The sequence below is a fragment of the Paramormyrops kingsleyae genome, chromosome 22 (genome assembly GCF_048594095.1).
Source record: "Paramormyrops kingsleyae isolate MSU_618 chromosome 22, PKINGS_0.4, whole genome shotgun sequence".
In the NCBI taxonomy this organism is placed as follows: domain Eukaryota; kingdom Metazoa; phylum Chordata; class Actinopteri; order Osteoglossiformes; family Mormyridae; genus Paramormyrops; species Paramormyrops kingsleyae.
Window position 1 is genome coordinate 3,751,804 of NC_132818.1, and position 19,686 is coordinate 3,771,489.

Consider the following 19,686-nt stretch of genomic DNA (forward strand, 5'->3'; position numbering starts at 1 on the left):
GTCACGCTGGGAGGGGAGGGTGGGGATGCCGATTGTCTCATTGAAAAGTCATAAAGTAGCCAATGAATAACTTCGGGGAGCAATTTGAGAAGAAGAAAAGACAAAGACAGGAAAACTTCGGAAGGATTTCCACAAGAAGTGGTTACATTCTCCTGAAGGTGTTTGGGCTCTTTGGAGACTTCTATGCAGACTGGATGTTTTTGGTTTAATTAAGAAGGCATTAAGCGTAAATCTAAAATCGCTTTTTATTAGTCTGTGTGGTAAAAAATGTTTACAGGGGATCATATGCAATGTATATAAGGGTATTAGGTGCCATTGTTTTTTATACAATGTTGCATTGGACATTTTGACTAATTTCACTCTGGGGTGAATTATAAGGCTTTGAAGTTTTCTGATTATCACAGAACAACTCGGCAGGGTGGTCCATCACTGTGATAGACTCCCTCCATAAATAATAAAGCAATCATTTGCCAATCATGCTTTTGTCATATTTCTTCACCGTTTACTTAGGTCTAAGTCACATCAGTAACATCTTGTTGTAGAAATTTATGAAGCTGTAATCCACTGCTGTCCCTTCATTTCTGCAACACAGTTTTAACCTTGTGTGAGCTCTTTGGTAATTAATGAGGGCTTGCTCTCTGCGATGGAATGGTAGCTTTTCAATAATCCACGTGATGTGCTTCTAGAGAGTGTACATTTATCTTCTACGCAGTCTTTGCACCATCCAAACAGGAAATGATTAACAGTAATCTGCAAGCGAAGTCCTGCCTTAGTCTGAAATAGACTGTGGTGCTGCAGTATGTTAAAATATCCGTCTGGGTTAATTTTGAAAGTCAACTTTTATATCGAACCCCACAGGACTGAACAGGTTCATGTGTGCCCCCCCCCCCCCCCCCCAAAGTCAGGAGAAACCAGACCCGGAAGAACAGAAAGTCGTCACCCCACTGGCCTTATGGGTCAAAAGTCGGGCGCAATCTTTGATAGCAATCCTGTACTTGTGAGTTAGGCTGTTTACTGTACACAAACACGGCAATATAAACATATTAAAAACTGTGACATGTGATACTGTACCTGAGAGCTCATAAACCTAGTTAATGAGTAATATAGATTGCATGTCTTTAAAGCAATGGCAGGTCTGTCATACACACTTAATAAAGAGTAAACGAGGAAACACAGACCAACCCGTATAGCATGACATTTTCATGAAATCCAATGCTCCCCAGAAATTCAGGAAATAATCTTATATATCTCTGGTACACACGTATTCAGTGACAAACACAGGCAGTAATGTCATGCGATGAAAAGGAGTGCAGTTAATGGGCTTCCCACCAAAGTGGATAAGTAGCTTGTCATCCCAGCAGCTCCTCCAAGCTGGAGTCAAACAGTTAACAAGGTGCTACATTCTGAGAATTTTATATGGTGAAACACACCTTTTAAGGCAATGAAATCCTAAACTTGGATTCTAGGCATGCAGGCATCACAAAAACGTACAAGCTGGACTGAAATTCATTATCAGGAAACGTTACAAGACAATGGCTCCTATAGCTAATTCATAATTTATTACATTTCACATAAATAAAGTTACTGAACTGCAACAAATGCGCTATTATATACATGGGATGTTCAAATAATCCAAAATTATGCGAAAATCAGGTGAGCATGTGGGTCATATATGACTATATTACACAGATGTCCACAGAAATCAGCTGCAAAAAGGAAATGTGAGATGAGGTGGCCTCATCTCTAAAATGTTCTCCTGGCCATCTTGCCTTTTTGGACCATCATTGCAGAAGTGCCAATACACTTCAACATCTGTAGGATCTGGCCTTCAGTCCTCCCCCACCTGAGACCTTTGACCTTGAACAAAAGAGCAAATTAGAAGCCGGGCAACAAGTATGACATTGGGCCAGCAGCATTTAGCAGAATTAATAACGTGAGGAGACGAGGTCCGGGAGCAAATGGAGTGATACCTACTCAGTCCAGCCAATAGTCCCCCAGGAATTTCTCTACACCCTTTGGATCTCAAACAGGCGAACATCTGTGTCATACCAGATTGGAGGATCCACGTTCCTACAGTGACACGACAACAGGTATCACTGAATCAACACAGAGTCATGGATCATTTTATACCACAAGAGCACCCCCTCCTGGCACTATTTGATATCTCTCAGTGCAGGCATTTACCGAAGCATCTATCAAGCAGACTGGCTTGATAAATGGACTGGACTTCATACCAGTGAACAACAGCTGAAAGTGGCTTTTTCAGCTATACAGACTCAGGACGAGGCTTGCCATGTATACAGGTTTGAATATTTTAAGTAAATAAAAATAAACTCAGTGGCTCTTCCCAGCCCTCAGCTGTGCGCACCTCAGGTAGACCACTCCCCACGTGTAGGTGCGGAACCACATGGTGGTGCCGGCATTGGCCTGGTACTTCCGGATCAGGATGGGGTGCGGGACGGGCAGGAGACCGACCAGCGTGCCATGTTGGAGGAACTTCAGGATTTCCGACTCATCAGTCAGACCCCTAGACGAGGGACACAAATCTTGCATGGACTGGCGCTCACAATAATGAGCTCGAAGGGAAGCCTTAAACCAGGAGTAAGGCAATGATTAGCCTGCATTGTACAGCATTTTTCTACCTTACTGGTATATCAATGTACTGTCTAAATACTTTCAGACTATCGAGGCCCATTGTGGCAATACATATAAGACCTTCAGGAGTGCTTTCTCCAGTTTTTTCTGTATGATTAAATTCAACCCGTCATCACTCAGCCTGTTAGATCTTCACAAAAAGCCTCACTTGTCAATGCAGATCTTCTCAACCTGGGGAACCAGCACCTGCAGTAGGCGAAGGATTGTCTGTAGGGGAAGCTGGCTCTTCCAGGAAAGCACCTGTCAGGAAGGAGAGTGTACCACAGCTCCGGTCAGGCATCCACTCTGGTTGCCGAGGGAAACGCCTCTGCATGTGCATGACTTGGATACAGGACCTCACCCAGTCTGGCGTGGGGGTCCAGCTGCAGGTGGACGTCACAGCAGGAAGATTCTGCTCCATCTCTGTGTCACTGTAGAAGACATCCTGAGAGGCAGACACACACCAACGGCTCTTAGTGCATATGAACATACCCATTTGTATTTAGATAAATGGCTACACCTGTACTTCAGCTACACCCTGTGCAGCTCCTTCACCTCATTGTCCTGTGCCAAATTAGACTCGGTGTCGCTACCACTGGCCACACCAGCATGGCTCGAAGGGGGGGTCTGAGGAATGTCAGATGGCTGAAGCGAGATCGTGACCCGTCCCTCCAAGACCTGTGACTTCTCTATCAGCGTGTCAATATCTGTGAAGAATCAGTCTGACGTTAACCATAACTAATCCACATAAGTAGGTGGACAAGAACAGGCTATAATATTATGGTCCCCATGTGGTACCTGGCATAGCGACAAGGCTGGTCTTGAGGGTGCCTGGCCCAGAGGCCACCTGTGGGCACAAGCCCTCTATGGAACCCCCCTCTTGGGAGTCGGAGAGAGAGATGCCCCCTGCTGGTCGCTGCTTGCGCTGCAAAGCTTTCTGGATAGACACGTGGTCAGTCGGCAGGCTGGCCAGTTGTTGAAAGGTGGTACGGTTGCGGATGATGGCATAGACCAGGTTGCTGTGGCCTGGATAGAGGTGGAAGAAGAATAAGAGGAGATACTAGGCAGAGAAAAGTAATGCCCATTTGTTCAATGAAGATGAACATTCCTCTACCATCAAACTGGTACTGAACAATGTTGTTGAAAGCCTCAAGCAGGAAGAGGACCAGCTGGTGGTTTTGCTGGCTGGAGAAGAGGAACCAGCTGGTGGAGAAAACTTCCAGAAGGTGCAGAAGCTTGTTGGAGGCCACCATGGACAGACTTTTCAGGTAGGGTGAAACTACAATGAAAGGGTTTAGGATATTAGGGGCAGTACTTTTGGGTAATGTCTAAAGAAGGAAGCTATTGAGTAATAAAGTCTCTTCTAGTAAGCACATACACAGGGAGAGAAGTTTCAAATTTCAAGTTTTATTGTCACATGTGTTCTGAGGAACACAGTGAAATTCTTGTGCCACAGTTGCAGGGGAGGTGACAGATGCATGGGAGACAATGGGACCGACAACAGTGCAAAGAAGGGACAAAACAGCAGTGCAGTAAAATACAAAACCATGCATAACAAAAGCGCAATATGGGAATTTTTGTCACCTCAAGGGTGTGTGTCATCCATTATTAAATCATTCATGCAGAACCGTACACGAAACAGGAAAAAAGAAAGAAAGAATAAGAAAGAAACACTAAGGTCATGATCAAAGTCACATTAAAACTTGAAACCTGAACCTTGAAAAGGATCTGCTGTAATCTGTGATAATGGAGAGATTACTGGGAATTTTTTGAGAGCTCAGTGATGTGTGTGTTCAACAGACCCTGATTAATGATGGTGCGTGGCGCTTACCGTTGGCGATGATGGTGAGCAGGCAGTCATATAATGGCTGCAGACGCTGGTGTCCGTTGGTGATGATCTTGTGGAACACCTGCAAGTGGCACCCATATCAAAGTAAACCTGCCATGTGCCCCCAAAAACCCTGGTCAGCACGCGCTACAGGTCTATCAAAACCATCACAATTCCCAGAACAGGCATCCGAGATAACAAGCAACCCGACCAGAGCCTCACCAAGACAAGCAAGTCGGCGTGCGTCCCGGTGAAGACAGGGACATCCATGGCCACGTGCGCCGTATACGGCTTGTTCAGACGCACGCCGAAGTTCCTCTCACCACTCAGCAGCAGCAGGATGAAGACACCGATGTGCAGCAGGCCTACGCGGGCTGCGGAAATGCTAGAGCATTGCACTACAGGGTCCAGCAGGCAGACTGTTTCATGAGTGTCCCAGCTCTCAGTTACCCACTGACCATTTCAGGGCCCATTTAGCTAAATCAAGGGACTAATTGGGGAAGCATGCGACTGAGGGCTCGGGTAGGAAGAACCCCAGCACAGCGTGGGCCTCCCAAGGTTTAGCTAAAAGGGGACGCTTCAAAAAGTGAAATACATCATGACCGCACTCACCCTGGTCGGCACGGGAATCATTCAGGTGGTACAGAATGGGCACCAGGACATCCAGCACATCACTGCTCTTCAGCACAAAGTACAGGAATTTCTGAAAGGCATACAGAGGCATCTGGCCACTTGGAGTGTGGGATGTCTCTGCCCACGGGTGAGAAGGTCAACAAACCCTCCAGATGGGAGCATGAACAGGATGATCAACAACCACCGACATTATCTTTATTCTTGAGTATTTTGGTTTTTGTAAACAGAACAAACCTGTGTTCTTACCATGGAGCAGACATGCTTCTCATCTGTTGGATTTGTGTATTTTGGTTTAAAATGACAGCTTCTGTACTATGCTATAGGTATCCCCCACTTAATGTTCAATTGGGCCACTTTGGGCCACTTTGCTTTTAAGAAAGACCTACACGTATTTTCATTTAACTGAAAAATCTGCAGAGGATTTTCACTTTTATGAAAAATGGAGAAAAGCAAAAATTGCGTTTAGCATTTGTTAATCTAGGAGCCAATTACAGATACATAGTTATGCGTCGTCAACTACAGACCGCATATGCAATGATGGCCCAACAAGATTATAATGAAACTGAAAATTTCTATCACCAAGTGATGTCGTTGATATTGTAACATCATAGTGCAACACATTACTCACGTGTCTGTGATGATGCTGGTGTAAACAAACCTACTGCACTGCCAGCAGGGTTCGAATTACACATCGGCTTTTGGGAGAGCCCTATTTTCCAGTGTGCACCATGACTCCCCAAGTCAATGCATATCATACATATAAGCACGCGGCAGCGCAGCCATTAAAAGGGTGAATAACTGCGAAAAACATTCTACTATTACTACTGCAGTCAATTTATACTGTCAGTAACGTTTCATGTAGGCACAACCACAATAACATAAAAATCACACAGGAAGTTTAATAGCCTAATCAAAGTAAACAAAAGAGAAAATCACAAGGCAGAGGGACATAGGTAGCATCTTTCTGCTTCTGATACAAACCCTTTGAAGAGCTACACATCACTTGAACAGAAAAAACGCTGCATTATTTAGCTCACCTTTTTATAACCACAGCGAAATAAAATAACTGTCTGTGGCTCAGAGCTCCCCCTCTCTCTCCCTCTGCCTCTTTCTGATGCTCTGGCAGGACTGTTTCCAATTTGACATTCTGACTATCTATAAACTGCCCCAAAATACTGAATCAAAACACTGTTTGTTTTCTTCATTCAAATACCGCACCCACTCAATGATGAGGAGTTAGCTACGTAAATCTTACAATTCAAGGGCAGTACTGCCACGCATGGATGGCCACAACAGACCCAGAATTGCGTAAATTAATGGAGACACACAGCACTGACATATTTATTCAATTTTTTTTTCAGGAACATTATTGTATGGAGAATAAAAAATAACCTGTAACACAAAAGTGGACAATTTTTAGAGCTCCCCTAAATGTCTCAGGGGAGACTTACAAGGGGGCTTGTATCTTTTTCATGGGAGCCAAGTTCCCTTTAGCTCCCCCATAATTTAATCCATGGCTGCCAGTCATATAAAATTATAGCACATTAGTGTTGTTAAAAGTATTGAAATTACTGCAAGTATCGATTTCATCATTTATAAAACTGATTCAATAACAATTTTTCATGGTATCAATTCTACAGCCTGCACAAGCGCGTGCCTAGACCTGAGGCAGTGTCACACACGAGGGGTGTTTCGCAATATGCGCACTTGACTGTGTTTCTGTCCCTTTGTACCTGTTTTACGTCGTCTTCCATTGAAGACCAGGTCCAATACTCAAGAACAGAAGTACAAAGGACGGTAAAAATCCCTGTATGCCGCTCTTGTCCCACCCCAAATATGAAGGATACATTGGTTGATTTAATTTGGCCAGCGAATCACACCACATACTGTTGTTTTGGTATACCATGGAAGTGATAAGCACTGGAGTGGTGGTGAAGAGAGAAACAGCTCCGCAGCCATAACATCTTTTGAAAGAGGAGATATTGTGGACAAGCAAGGCAAAAAGACTTTGGTGGTGTGGTGGTACTTTTTGCAGTTGTAAGTCCCACATGTTTATTAAACATAAGGATATGCTGAGTTTATACAAATTACTTATGTTTTAGTAACACTTCTAATCTGCTTACCAAATTGTGGCCGTAAGTAAACATCTGTATAGATATAGTAACATCTAAAGCCCTGATGATTACTGCACATGCGCCATTTAATTGTGAGTATATTGCGATGTGATATCGTGCAGCCCTTGACTGACATGGCAATGCACCAACTATCGCTGTGCAGTCTGGGAATTGTAGTGCCAGTGATGTGTATGCTATACACCAGTGGGCCAGTTCTTATATTAAGACATTATAGCACGGGCTAGATGCAATTGTACCAAAGGCAGGATGTGGCCCGTGGGCCTTGAGTTTGACATCCCTGTGTTAGAAACTTCCCCCTGAAACAGTGGTGTTAGCATACAGATATTTAACTGGTCTTCTACCTTGTTGAAGTCACACAGCTTCCAGAAAAGCACCAGCAGCTCCTGGTGGAACTGGATCTTTTTTGTAGAGTTGGGTAGGTATGTCTGGGTGAGGGGGTTTGTCAGAAGACGAGCCAGGCCTTTCAGGACAAACTCATAGTCCTGGTGAGAGAAGACAAGAGGCTTCAGAAAATCTTCCATCTTCATATTTATTTCCTCCACATCTCTAAGAAAAATCGAGAATCGACAGGCAGACAGCAAGATTGGAGAAGGAAGTTACCTCTTCTCTGTGGATTCTCGATAAATAATTCACAAAGAGGTTCTCTGGTCCCTCTGGCTGGAAACAAAGCACGGAAATAACCGTCAACAAAACCCAAGGCATTCCTTGCTAAGGGGACATACCTTTTAGCTTGAACTGGGGACCAAGCAAGTTCATCCCAAGTGTTTGTCACCTGCATCATAGGAATCAATTTCACTGTTAGTCAAATGAAGTTAGTAAACCAGTTTTGCATTTTAACTCCAAAAACAACCTTGCAGCCGATAAGGATATTTCTATACTTGATCGTTAAAATTGTTATTTACATGCATAATCAGGGCCGGATCCAGACAAGCAAACTAAGCAGCTTCCAGGGTGTCCCAGACAAAGTCAAAAAATATAATAATAATAAAGTCTGTCCCCAAATTATGATCTATGCAACTTACAACCACTTGCACATATGACCGAAAAAAATAAATAGTGTATGTATGTCAAAATTTTGGGCAGCGATAAGATAAATGGTAATAAAATGATAAAAGGGAAATTACTGAATCATGTACAAAAATGTTCAAGAAAACTATTGAGTATCCGAGAAGTTTTTTTGCGCCGTATTTGGACTTTAAAAACAGATGTTCGTTTTCACCTCGAAAACATATGAGCCTTCGGGTTTCCTCAGCTGTCCCTATACAGAATATAATTTACAAAAATGTTGTCATGTTACAATAAGTACGAATAGTGTAAGCACCGTTCATTTACATGTACACATATGGCCGTAAGCAAAACAAAACAACGCGTTACCACATGCAGTCAGTCACCGGGTAACGTTATATGACATAAAAATATATTTCCTAATATTGTGCAATCAGTGCTATCCGCAAGCAAACTTTAGCGATTTTTTTTTTCCAAACGTTTCTTTACAGAACATCACCGTAAACACAAACACAAGATTGATGGTAATATACATGTAATGAAAAAATGTCATAAAAATCCTTATTAATGGCAAAAATTACTTAACATTTATGGGTCTGCTTGCTTGTTTATGGGGCAGCAATGTTGTAAATTTCTCTTAGCCCTTCGTTTGAAGTGAGGTCCCGAAAAATCTTCGTTTCGAGGGCTATCTAGCCCTTCCCCTTACCCCTACCCCTCCAATCAAAAGAGAATTGAGACACCCCTACCCCTACACGTGAACGCGCCAAACGGAGGGGTAGGGGAAAGTGTAGGGGTAAGGGGTAGAATTGGGATTGGGCCTAAGACACCTCTCCCCATCCCAGAACACCACCAAGAAAACACAAAGAATCTTAGCAATATGAGAGAAAACGAAGCAGTGTGAGTTAGTAATGCACGACAGACTACGACTTTTGGTTTCTTACGCTATTTCGATTAGGTTAAAGATTTAAGCGCAATGTTTTTCATACTTTTTAATTACAAAATTATTAAAGAATTCATGTCATATATATGACATAAAGAATTACTTTTTTGAAGCCTGGGAACCTATTTCTTCATGTAAGAAGTTGTACTGCATATACCAATTCCAATATGTGTCCATCTCAACTAATTCCTGTCTGCCAGAATAGAACCCAGTCATCAATCAGGGACAATCTGTATATTGTATACATGGCCGGCTCTAGCTACAGAGGAAGTGAAATGATCATTGATTTTCTTCCTCCCAAGTAAAGCTCTGCTAGGGACCCTGGAAATCCGGCCCTGTGCAAAATGCCATTTGCCTAATCTGTAAATCCTAAAAAGGACAGAGAAATTCCGAACGAAGATGCCACCTCCTCATCGCTGGTGCTGGACGGGGTCCTGGGCCGCTCCGTGCTGGGGCTCTCTGCAGGGCCTCCGTACTGGTGCTCCAGGGTCACGATGAGGATCTGCACGGCGTGCTCCACCAGCTGCTCACGGGAGTCGGAGAAGAGCAGGTGGTTGTAGGGGATGCCATAGCCCACAGGGTCGTAGGCGCAGACCACATTGAGGAGGGAGGTGAAGAGGGGCAGGGCATGCCTGCGGGAATGGGGCAGCGGGGGGTCCTTTTAAACCGGGTTCGGTGTTAAGAGGGATTTCACCAAAGAACACAGGAGAGAAAGCTGGGAGTGATGGCTACCAGAAACCAGGCTGGAGTGTGGCTCAGGGGGTTAGATCTCAGGGCTTGTAAATGAATGGATACTGGTTCAAAAATCACGATGGGCAGAATAGTCACATTACTGCTGGGCCCCAAACAGGGAAAGAAATGCTCCAGGGGCGCCTGAAAAACAGCTGAGCCGGTATCAGCCCCACCTGTGCGTGTGTCTCACGGGAGAGCAAGGTATGTGAGCACTGAAGAATTCCTTCCTCTGTATGACTGCCAAATAAAGCATTGCTTCATTTATAAAAGGTGTCCAAAATCTTAACGGTCTGTGTCTATCAAACTTTTTAACTTAAGTGGATTCTGATGTGAGTTTGTTCAGGAATGAGGGATAAATACTGCATATCCTACTCAGGAACACAGGGGGGGATTGTCACCTATACCAGGTATATATTAACATTATTTAACAAATCCTGTCTGTTACTACTATAGGGTATTCCATCCATCTTCCAACCTTGTATCTGGCCACTGTGGGCTGCCAGTCCTTTGCAGGATACACACTCACACATACCCATCTTTAAAGCACCAGAGTGTGAGGGCATGAGAGGGTCTGTGAGTCAGGGCTCCTGACCGGTTTTCTGTGGAGCAGAAGAAGGTGACCCAAGGGTTGAGGGCGCTGTGCTGAGGAGAGGGAGGCAGGAACATAACCTCCGAGAAGCAGGTCAACAGCAGCCTGAGCAACTCAGTCCTGCATGGTAGCGAAGGAGTTGAGGAAATAGGGGAAAGGGTTAATAACAGCAAACACAGCGGGAAAGGGGGCGGCAGAATGAAAATCAGAGGCTCAGCACCCCCTACCTGTTGAGGTCGTGCACGTAATCGAGAGGGGGGGACTGAGCGAACCCAACACCGGCCTCCCAGATGTACTCACAGCTGTCCAAGTGGGTGCTCTCTGCTGTGTCCTATGGGGAGCAACAGTCAGCTCACAGCTCCACACCAGAGCCTCCCTACAACCACACAAGGTATGCTGTGGATACCAGGGCGTGTGTTTCAGAACAGACCCATTTTTTGCTTGTTTGGTCAGATGGCCAACAGAGGGACCCATCGCAAAGGGCAGTGCAAACAACACGGTGAAGCAGAGAGCAAACATTACCCTATGGGGTCACATTTACCCTACAAAAAACTCCAGACACAGAGATGATGTGACATTAACGGCTTATTTATGCCAACTTGTCAGGTTCCCTAACCAGCCTGCTCCCACATCTAACATCCAGCACAGGATTTAGCAAAGCCAGTTACCCTTTCCTCATCCTCCTCTCCCACTGATTGAACCCCGAGAATGCATTTCTTGTCTTACAACTTTTGTGGTAATTATGTTGCGATTTTTCCCTGTTTTGCATTGATTTACTGACCTATTACCCGTTTTCTTGACTCTTGTGATTTTGAATTACAATCCTGGAGTTGGAGTCCCCCATTACGGTTTGTTTAATGATTTATGCTACAGGTCACAGCGCGCATTGAACTCTACCTGGTTCATCACATCTTCCTGCAGATTCATGTCTGCTGCAGCTGCTCAGGGTGAGTGCTGAGATCAGGAGAACAAAAGAAATGCCCCAATGGTGGTAGATTTCTAGCACTGGGGGGGGGGGAGATATGGACCAGTCAGTCCTTAGACAGCAGTGGGGTTTACTATGAGTTCTACATATCCGGGGGAAGAGTGTACATCAGAAAGCGCAGCATAAACATGGTCTTGGCCGGTTCGCAGATAGATGTTTCCTGTCATTTAACATTGGAGGTGTTTCACCCAGCTGAAACAGTGCTATCTACCATAGATAAACAGGGCTTTTGGAAATGCATGGTTACTTGGGACACATTATTTTTATTTATTTCATAAAAAATTATTGGCAAATTTTTATCAGCCAGCTCCATTTCAACTAGTGTTCGATGTATTTACAATAAACAGGAGACGTCATTTATGCTTCACATATATTTAAGGTGATGGTGACTATCCCCAACAGTCATGGCTAACGATTCTGGTTAGCAACCGTGATACACTGAAAAAATAAAACAAAGCTGTTGTTCGTTCAGTGTGTTCCTTCTCATTCCAATAGTCAAAAATTATTTGTTTGTTCATTTGAGCATAACTTTCCTATGTTTACAGTTGAACCTATTTTTTACAGGTTAAACTGGCAAATTGAAATATTTCATTTCATGGATCGCTTCAAATTTTTTAAGTGACTTTATACATTTCCACCATTTTGTTTTTTTTTTACTGTGTGATGGACAGAGCCAGGATATTTTGCCACAATGTTTGTGATCTGTAATTTGGCATCACATGTCACTTGCACATTAATGGAATATGTATGTTTTCTGTTTCTGTAAAAGTCCTTGTGGATTGAGAGGGTGACCACACCTTGTGGATATTTTCCCTATATACATAAACACGGAGGCGGAGAAATTCCAGCTCAAACCAGACTTGCATTTTCCCCTGCAGATTTCAAACATGCGATGAAATATGCAGCATGCGATGAAATATGCAACCAGTCTCTCTTTGCACTTCTCCTCCCATGTTTTTGTGTGAAAATCCTGCTTTTCCCTTGACCCACCCATGGCTTCTTGTCATTTTGAGCTCTTCTGGCACATAGATTGCGATTTTAGGCATGTATGGTCTATTCATACATATCATGCTATGTTTTTAGGGGCATGTTGCTACAAAATTATACCTGAAAAAGGAAAAAACACGATATTACATCTGCCTCGCAGAGTTTACATACCCAGAGGTTTATGCAGGCCTACTGAGAACTCATCAGAGCCGGGTAAATCAGAGTTAAAAGGTAGTACAATGGTCCTTATCTGTTTGCTAAGTTGGCATAGGGTTTCCTCAACAAAGTTCATCATCAACACCCCCACCCCCATTCCAGCAAATTTACTGTGCAACCTGGCAAGGGGTCACAAAAGGGTTGCCACTGAATATCAATCTCGGGATACCTAACCCAGTATTACTTGGTACAAATAAAAAAAAAAAAAAATCAGTGGTATTGTCCATCCCAACCCAGTACTCAGATGTAAGCCTCCAGAAATCTGGGTAGGGCAGTAAACTCGCTTGGTAGTTCACCCCCCGGATCAGAGCTAGGCAGGTACAGGGCCCGGTTCTGGGTGCTTACTGGGCCCCCTCCCCTCAGCTGGCTCTGTACAGTGAAATCAGGGCAGAACAGCAAGTCGGCGAGGGCCAGCAGGAGAGACTCAGCCAGAGGATGGGGGTCTTCCTCATCGTCCTCCACATCTTCCGCCTGTGGAAAGACAGCTGTTAGTGCAGGAGCCTGATGTATAAACACAAAGCATTTGCCAGTAACGTACCAGCTCTGTATGAGAGTGACAGTGCAGCCACGTAGGGAACAGCCTATACTTAAACAACTGCTACCTATCCTCTCTCGCCATTTGTTATTTACAAACAGCACACATAGCTGGGCTTGGGTGGGGGGGCTAAGGGGGCACCACCAGGTTACCCTCATGGCCTCTCAGTAGTGTTCATTCAATCACAGAACAACTTGACTTCCTTTCTTTCTTTTGCAAATCTGGCTGACCTGTTTGTCATGTAAAACTTTAACCTAAATGCGCTGAACCCCAACCCAAATCTGATTACCCCCAGCCCCTCCCCCCAGGAAAGACAGTTCAGTACAAGGACTGGTCAGTGTTCCGTAGCCTCACACGTGGCTACATAATCCATCTGATATTGCGGCTCCAAGAGCAGTAACGGAGTAACGGTATATAAAATTCATGGTTTGGTACAATTTCAGGACAGCAGGATTATACTTACTTGGATTATAGCTTCCATTTCTTTTCCAGTTAAATTAACTGGCCTATAGTTTGCTGGATTACTTCTATCCCCTTGCCATTATATTAGCATGCTTCCAATCAGAAGATTCCACACCAGCAGATAAAGATTTCTGAAGTAGTAAAGGTCGGCAAATAATATCCATCATCACTTTTAAAACTATAGGCAAGGTGCCATCAGGGCCCTGTGATTTATTTATTTTGAGCTTAGCTAGGTTTTGTAGCACATCAGCTTCAGTTATACATACATTAGTCATAGACAACACTAGATTAGTAATGAGAGTCGGTATGTTATTTGTGTCCTCTGCGGTGAATACCCGTGCAAAACAATAATTAAACTACAGTGGTACCTCAGTTCTCGAACTCATTAGAACTCGAATTTCTTAAAAGTCGAACCAACCAGTTCAAAAAAAAAAATTACCTAGAACTCAATCTGAATCTCAGAAGTCAAACCGTGAACGCTGACCTAAGATAACTTGTACTCGTGGGGAAATGAGTCGGGGCACGTCTCTCAGCGGAAACAAAGGGTAGCACTTCAGTCTCAGCCTCGCATTCGCTGTGATAGCACCGTGCATGTTTACACTAGCTGAATACATATATTTAGACAGAAAAAATACATTTAGACAATGATAGACAGTAACAGTAATTATTATTATATAATAAAATACACTTAAAAATAAAGATTTCTTATTTTAATATATCGGGGGTATCGGGGAATACGGGGTTTAATTACAGGTAAGGCAGGCAAAACGCAGACGGACAATACAATGACCGGACTGGCAAAACAAACTGAAACGCGGACTAAATGCAGAGGACAAATGACAACAAGCAGGAACAGCTGATCACAAGAGGATTCCACACGGGGTTAACGAGGGGGCGTGGCACACGGAAGGAGCGGAGGATCGGGGCAGGACACATTGTTCAGATACATTTATTTTCTTGCTTTACAAATTATTGTTTGTGTGCTTAGATGTGTTTAGTACAGTATATGTTCTTCTTGTTTTATCTGCTTCATTTTGTGTTTAAATGCTAAAAAAACATATTTAGGTGTAATTTTTTGCGGCTGGGAACCAATTAATTGGTTTTCCATTATTTCTTATGGGGAAAATTTGATCACAACTCAAACTTTTTAGGATTCGATCCAGAGTTCTGAACGTATTAAATTCGAGTTCTGAGGTACCACTGTATATCAATTTCATTTTCAGTTAAGAGCATATGAGCAGAGTGGAGCGGAGCGGGCGGAATTTGGTCAGAGCGCGGAGCGGTATTTTAATTAAGGCTAGAGGGGTCACTCTGTCTCGCTACGATACCGCTCACACTACGATTCTGAGGCGGGCCAAAATCTACCCAGAAATTCTCACCGCTCCACTCCGCTCACATGCTCTGTTTCATTTATAAGACCCTTAGCTTTCCTGCAGATTAGTAATTTCAGCTTTTAGTGCTCTTTTGGAGTTAAAATATTGGCAGAAACTTTTAATGTCATCCTTAGCCTTCAATGCAACCTTTCGACATTTCTCTTAGCGAGTCTAACATTAGTTTTTAACTCAACCTGTAGACTTAGATACTCCTCCTTTATTCAGACATCATTAGTTATTTTCCATCTGTGGAACAGAGCCCTTTTCCTCCTGACTTTATTCTTAATTTCCTTAGTAAACCACCTTGGCTGCAGTTTCCTAGATTTAGTTTTGCTGGAAACAGGTATGAAGTCCTCTTGCACTTGAAATAATGTGCTTTTAAAAAATTCCCGTGTGTCTTCAACAGTTACGGAATAATGTGAAACCATCCATATTATGTTCTTCTCCATCATTGTCACTCATGTTTCTCTTATTCCTATAATGTCATAAATAAAAAGATGAAATAAAAGCCTCTAAATCATGAACTTTGTTGCTAACACTCCTAGAGCTTAAGTACAGACAGCAAATGGTATGCCATTTACAGTGCCCACTTTTAATATTATTTGGGGCTTACCCACCTATATTCTTTGCCAACCTTCCTGCCTCCCCAGTTCCTAGTTTAAACACTCCTGAACTACTCTACACATATGCCTCCCCAATACACTGATTCCCCTCCGGTTCAGATGCAACCCATCCAGCTTGAACAGGTCCCAACTCCTCCGGAAGGTCCTCCAGTGCCCCATAAACCTGAACCCCTCTTTCCTACACCACCCTTTTAGCCATGTGTTTAATCTCCTTATGCATGGCATGGGAAGTATTCCAGAGAACACCACCCTGGACGTTCTGTTTCTAAGCCTATCTGCAACTTCTATACATTCACTGGATGTGTTTCCAGCAACACAGCCAACAGACAGTTTTGGTCTTTTCAGCTACTCTCTCTCTCTGGTGCTGGTGCATTTTATTAACAAGGTGGCAGGGAGCTCGCGGATCTCACAGCACGGACACCATGCCACCCTCTAAGGATAGCAGAAGTCAAAAGGCTCATGAGGGACGCAGGAATGGAGGAACACATCAGCCCAGTGACCCATACTGAAAGCACAGAACTTAGTGTTGTAGGGATTCCTGGAAATGTTAAAAGGTGGCGTCCCTCAGGCCAGACAGTTACTGTGCCATGTCAGTGAATTATAGTGCTGGACTGGCATACGATTTCACTAAAAATCACCCCCAAATTTGTTCCAACATGGGGGTGAGTATGTGTATTACACGCCTCCTATGCTCACCCTGTCCTGACTAATGCCGGACACCGTGGACCAGAAGAATCCCCTCCAGTCGGGGTCCTCAAAAATGTAGGGCAGGATCCGGGTCAGCAGCCGGGCACAGCTCAAAACCACCTGCTTCTCCTTCTCAGTGGGGCAGCCTGACTCAGCTCCTTGAACCAACTTCTCCACTGCCTGGCAACAAAGGAGTAACAAACAGGGACACACAGTTACCTCATGAAACACACTGACTGTGTGCACACAAAAAGAAGCAAACTCAGTCAGGTGACACGCATACTGATATGCCATTGAGAGACAGATGTCACCCAATCAGTTTCTGCACTTATGGTGCGTTCGATTATTTCTCTCCAAGTCGGAACTCGGATGAAAACGTCACGAAACGTCACGAAAAACGTCACTTCCCGTCGGAAACACGCCCCTTTTATGAGCTTGAAGTCGGACAAGATTTTGTTGTCCGAGTTGCCCCTGTGACGTAATTTCAACATGGCGACTTGGTTTGTTTGTAGTTTGTTTACCGATCGAAAAAAGAATATCGCTATGAATGTACTAAAATATTTTATAAAGCTTTTAATGTGGTTTGACTAGTTCATGTTTCTTGTTTGTCTCTCGGAAAAATCTCCATTTCTCCATTTTCTCCATTTGGAAAACTCCAAATCTGCTAAAATATAAAGCAACAACACACAGCAACGTGTTTATGGAGGCAGCCATGTTTGTTCCGAGATGTGGGTAGCTCGAACGGGAGATTGTCGGACGTGATGTCACTCAACTCGGAATTTCCGAGTTCCGAGAGAAAAAGGAACGCACTATTACATAAGCAGTAATTAAGAAGCCTGAAGCACAAAATCAGGTTCCAACTTTCAACTCAAAGGAAGACCGGATGGATAGAAAAGTGTCCGTGTGTCACTCACACACAGGCATAAGGTCTAATGTCAGAGTTCCTCAAATTGACAGGTTAGTTTATGAAAAGTCTTGCGAGAGTCTATTGTTGCAACTTGTGTCTCTCTCCGGTTCAAACCCCCTGGTTGGCAGAGTGATCTCATCGTTGGGCCCTTGAGCAAGGACCGACTTTTCTCTTTTGCTGGTTGCGCATCACCTTCCCAGAAACAGCATGGTCCTTCAAAGACCTTACGAAACTGCAGGATGCACAGCCCTGCTGACAGGCTGCTCAGGACAGCTTACCTTGTAGCAGAGAGTAGCGAGGTTTGAGGGCGACTCCTCACGGACAGCTCGGATCTCAGCAGCTGGCACCATGGTGAACACATCCTGGACAGAGTTAGCCGTTTCAGCAAAGAACTGGTCCCAGAAGGTGTGGTCGGTGGCCTCCACGGGCTTGGGGACAAGAGGACTGGGTTAAATGACCATGAGAGCAGGACAGTACTGGAAACGTGGAAAACACACCAGAAACACCCATTTCGGAATTAAAAACCATACCATTGTATAACTTGCAAAGAGCAGGGAGCTCATTATATATATATACATACACACACACAGGCATATGTATATCTGATTCATTTAGGTAGCATATTTCACAAACAATATATTGCATTGAGTTGCAATGCAGGAAAAAACTGAAACTATGTTAAGTTCATTCTTTGGAGGACGATAAGCTAGTTGTAATTTCCTCTATCTTTCCTCGCGCATTCACTTTAATACACCTGCCGCATAGGGAAGCCATGATTTATTATATAAAAATATTATGTTAACATCTGCTGTCAACAAACCTGTTTTTTTTACAGCCAAGACTCGTCTAATGGTCATTCTCATTATTAACAGCATTTCATCTGCTAAAAGATGGAACTTAAAGTATTTGCATAGCGCTGCACTTTATAGCTTATTCAAATGTCCCTGTTTGATTATATATATGCAATCACATTGATTTATATCTTATATACATTTGCATATGTCATTTATCCATGTCCTGACCATTAGCTCTCCATGCTGTCATATTTTTACTTTGCACAGATACGGATAAGTAGTATATTCCACTGGCAAAATATAAATTCCTCATCCCAAACGATTTAATGACTGGAAAGTCGACGGTGAAACATCGGAGTCAGCAGCGCAGGTCTCCGGCATCCCCCCATGCCAGTCACCGTCTCGATCAGTCTTTGAAACACATCTACACATACATCGACTAAACGAACCTGGGTCTTGGTTGTGAGCTGTACCACCGCTTTCCTGAAGTTAAGCTTGGAGTCGGAGATACCCATTTTGCTTCTCTGAATCCTCGCCAGCTGAGAGTCTAAAACAGCCGCTTCCCCCGCAGCTGATGCCGGATTCCTAGATGACGGACTTCGGTTCCAATACCAGCCTCTTCCGGGTCCCAGATCCACGCAGTTGCAATAGGCTCAAAGCATACTCGTTTTTTTTTTTTATCTTAAAAAAATACATTAGACATTAAAAAACAGCGCGATTGCAACGTGCGTGTTAGGGCTTTTTAGTATTAATACAGTGTCATATGAGTAAAGTAATAATGTGATGATTAGATTTTCATTGCTAACAGAACCAGTCACCCTTCCTCGATCATCCTTATTAAGTCCATATCCTGTGTAATCGTTAGTACCATGTACGGTATTGCATGTTTAACGCCGTATTGAGCGGGTTCCTTGGTTACCAGTGTACTTAGTATTTCTTGACTCTTTCTGGTATTGCTCTGTCCTGCTACAGTTTACTGACTGATTGCCTATTATTGGCTTTGGTTCATAAACAACCACTGAATGCTTTGTGCGAGAACCTCTGCCAGATTTATTAGGAAATACCTCACCTTACAACAGAGGCATTGCTAGACTGGGGAACGCAGGCAGAAGCCCCAAATTAATCCAAAGAAGCTCCAAAATGATTTGTTTAGCTCAGATATTTTAAAACATGCTCTTAGTTAAAAGCACCATACATGACATAGGCTGTGAGTGGTCTGGAGCCTGTCCCAGAGGCTACAGGAACAACCCAAGATGGAGTGCAAATCCATTACAGGGCACACTCACACATCTGTAGGCAATTTGGTAACTCCTGCCCCCATATGCTCTATATATTGTATATTCTGTTAAACTTCTACAGACCCACGGAAACAGCTGAATTGTTGAATCTCAACTAAACAGTTGAAATGTTATGAATACTGTTAATCCTCTGTAGGTGGATTATCCAAATAAAGTATTACCAGTTTTTGTGCCTGTGGTCAGAAGGTCGGCCAAGATTGGGTAGGCAAAAAGAGAATTTCCTCACAGGAATTAATAAAATATCACTATTCACTATAATATACAATATCACTGTAATGTAAACATTTAAAAAAAACAGGTGCAAAAAAATCACCATTTTAATG

General features: G+C 43.5%; 1 protein-coding gene across 5 annotated transcripts; it reads right to left on the reverse strand.

Moving 5' to 3' along the window:
• Positions 1-227: 227 nt before the first annotated feature.
• LOC111846414 (protein HID1-like) lies at positions 228-18,737 on the reverse strand. Of its 5 annotated transcripts, none has more exons than XM_023816553.2 (20): positions 18,515-18,737; positions 17,550-17,699; positions 16,374-16,544; positions 13,030-13,155; positions 10,724-10,827; positions 10,440-10,616; positions 9,582-9,807; positions 7,831-7,887; positions 7,572-7,712; positions 5,075-5,165; positions 4,685-4,836; positions 4,466-4,544; positions 3,749-3,913; positions 3,433-3,660; positions 3,190-3,341; positions 2,996-3,079; positions 2,804-2,895; positions 2,369-2,527; positions 1,971-2,070; positions 228-1,857 (listed from the first exon to the last, which is right to left on the reverse strand). In XM_023816553.2, the coding sequence occupies exons 1-19, from the start codon at positions 18,578-18,580 to the stop codon at positions 2,007-2,009; spliced, it is 2,484 nt and encodes an 827-aa protein (XP_023672321.1). In that variant the 5' UTR covers positions 18,581-18,737; the 3' UTR covers positions 228-1,857; positions 1,971-2,006. The 5 variants fall into 5 exon arrangements, with proteins under 5 accessions (XP_023672321.1, XP_023672320.1, XP_023672323.1 ...); XM_023816552.2 differs by having other exon boundaries at positions 1,975-2,070; positions 18,515-18,736; XM_023816555.2 differs by having other exon boundaries at positions 1,975-2,070; positions 10,500-10,616; positions 18,515-18,735.
• Between the last annotated feature and the right edge of the window lie 949 nt (positions 18,738-19,686).

What these genes read in the sequence shown, in the direction of transcription:
- LOC111846414 (XM_023816553.2), bottom strand. Translation starts at nt 18,580, where the DNA reads ATGGGTATCTCCGACTCCAAGCTTAACTTCAGGAAAGCGGTGGTACAG. An exon ending in TCGCTACTCTCTGCTACAAG is followed by an intron (nt 16,545 to 17,549) that starts GTAAGCTGTCCT and finishes CTTTGTTGCCAG; the next exon opens with GCAGTGGAGAAGTTGGTTCA. An exon ending in GCTCACCATCATCGCCAACG is followed by an intron (nt 3,914 to 4,465) that starts GTAAGCGCCACG and finishes CTTTCATTGTAG; the next exon opens with TTTCACCCTACCTGAAAAGT.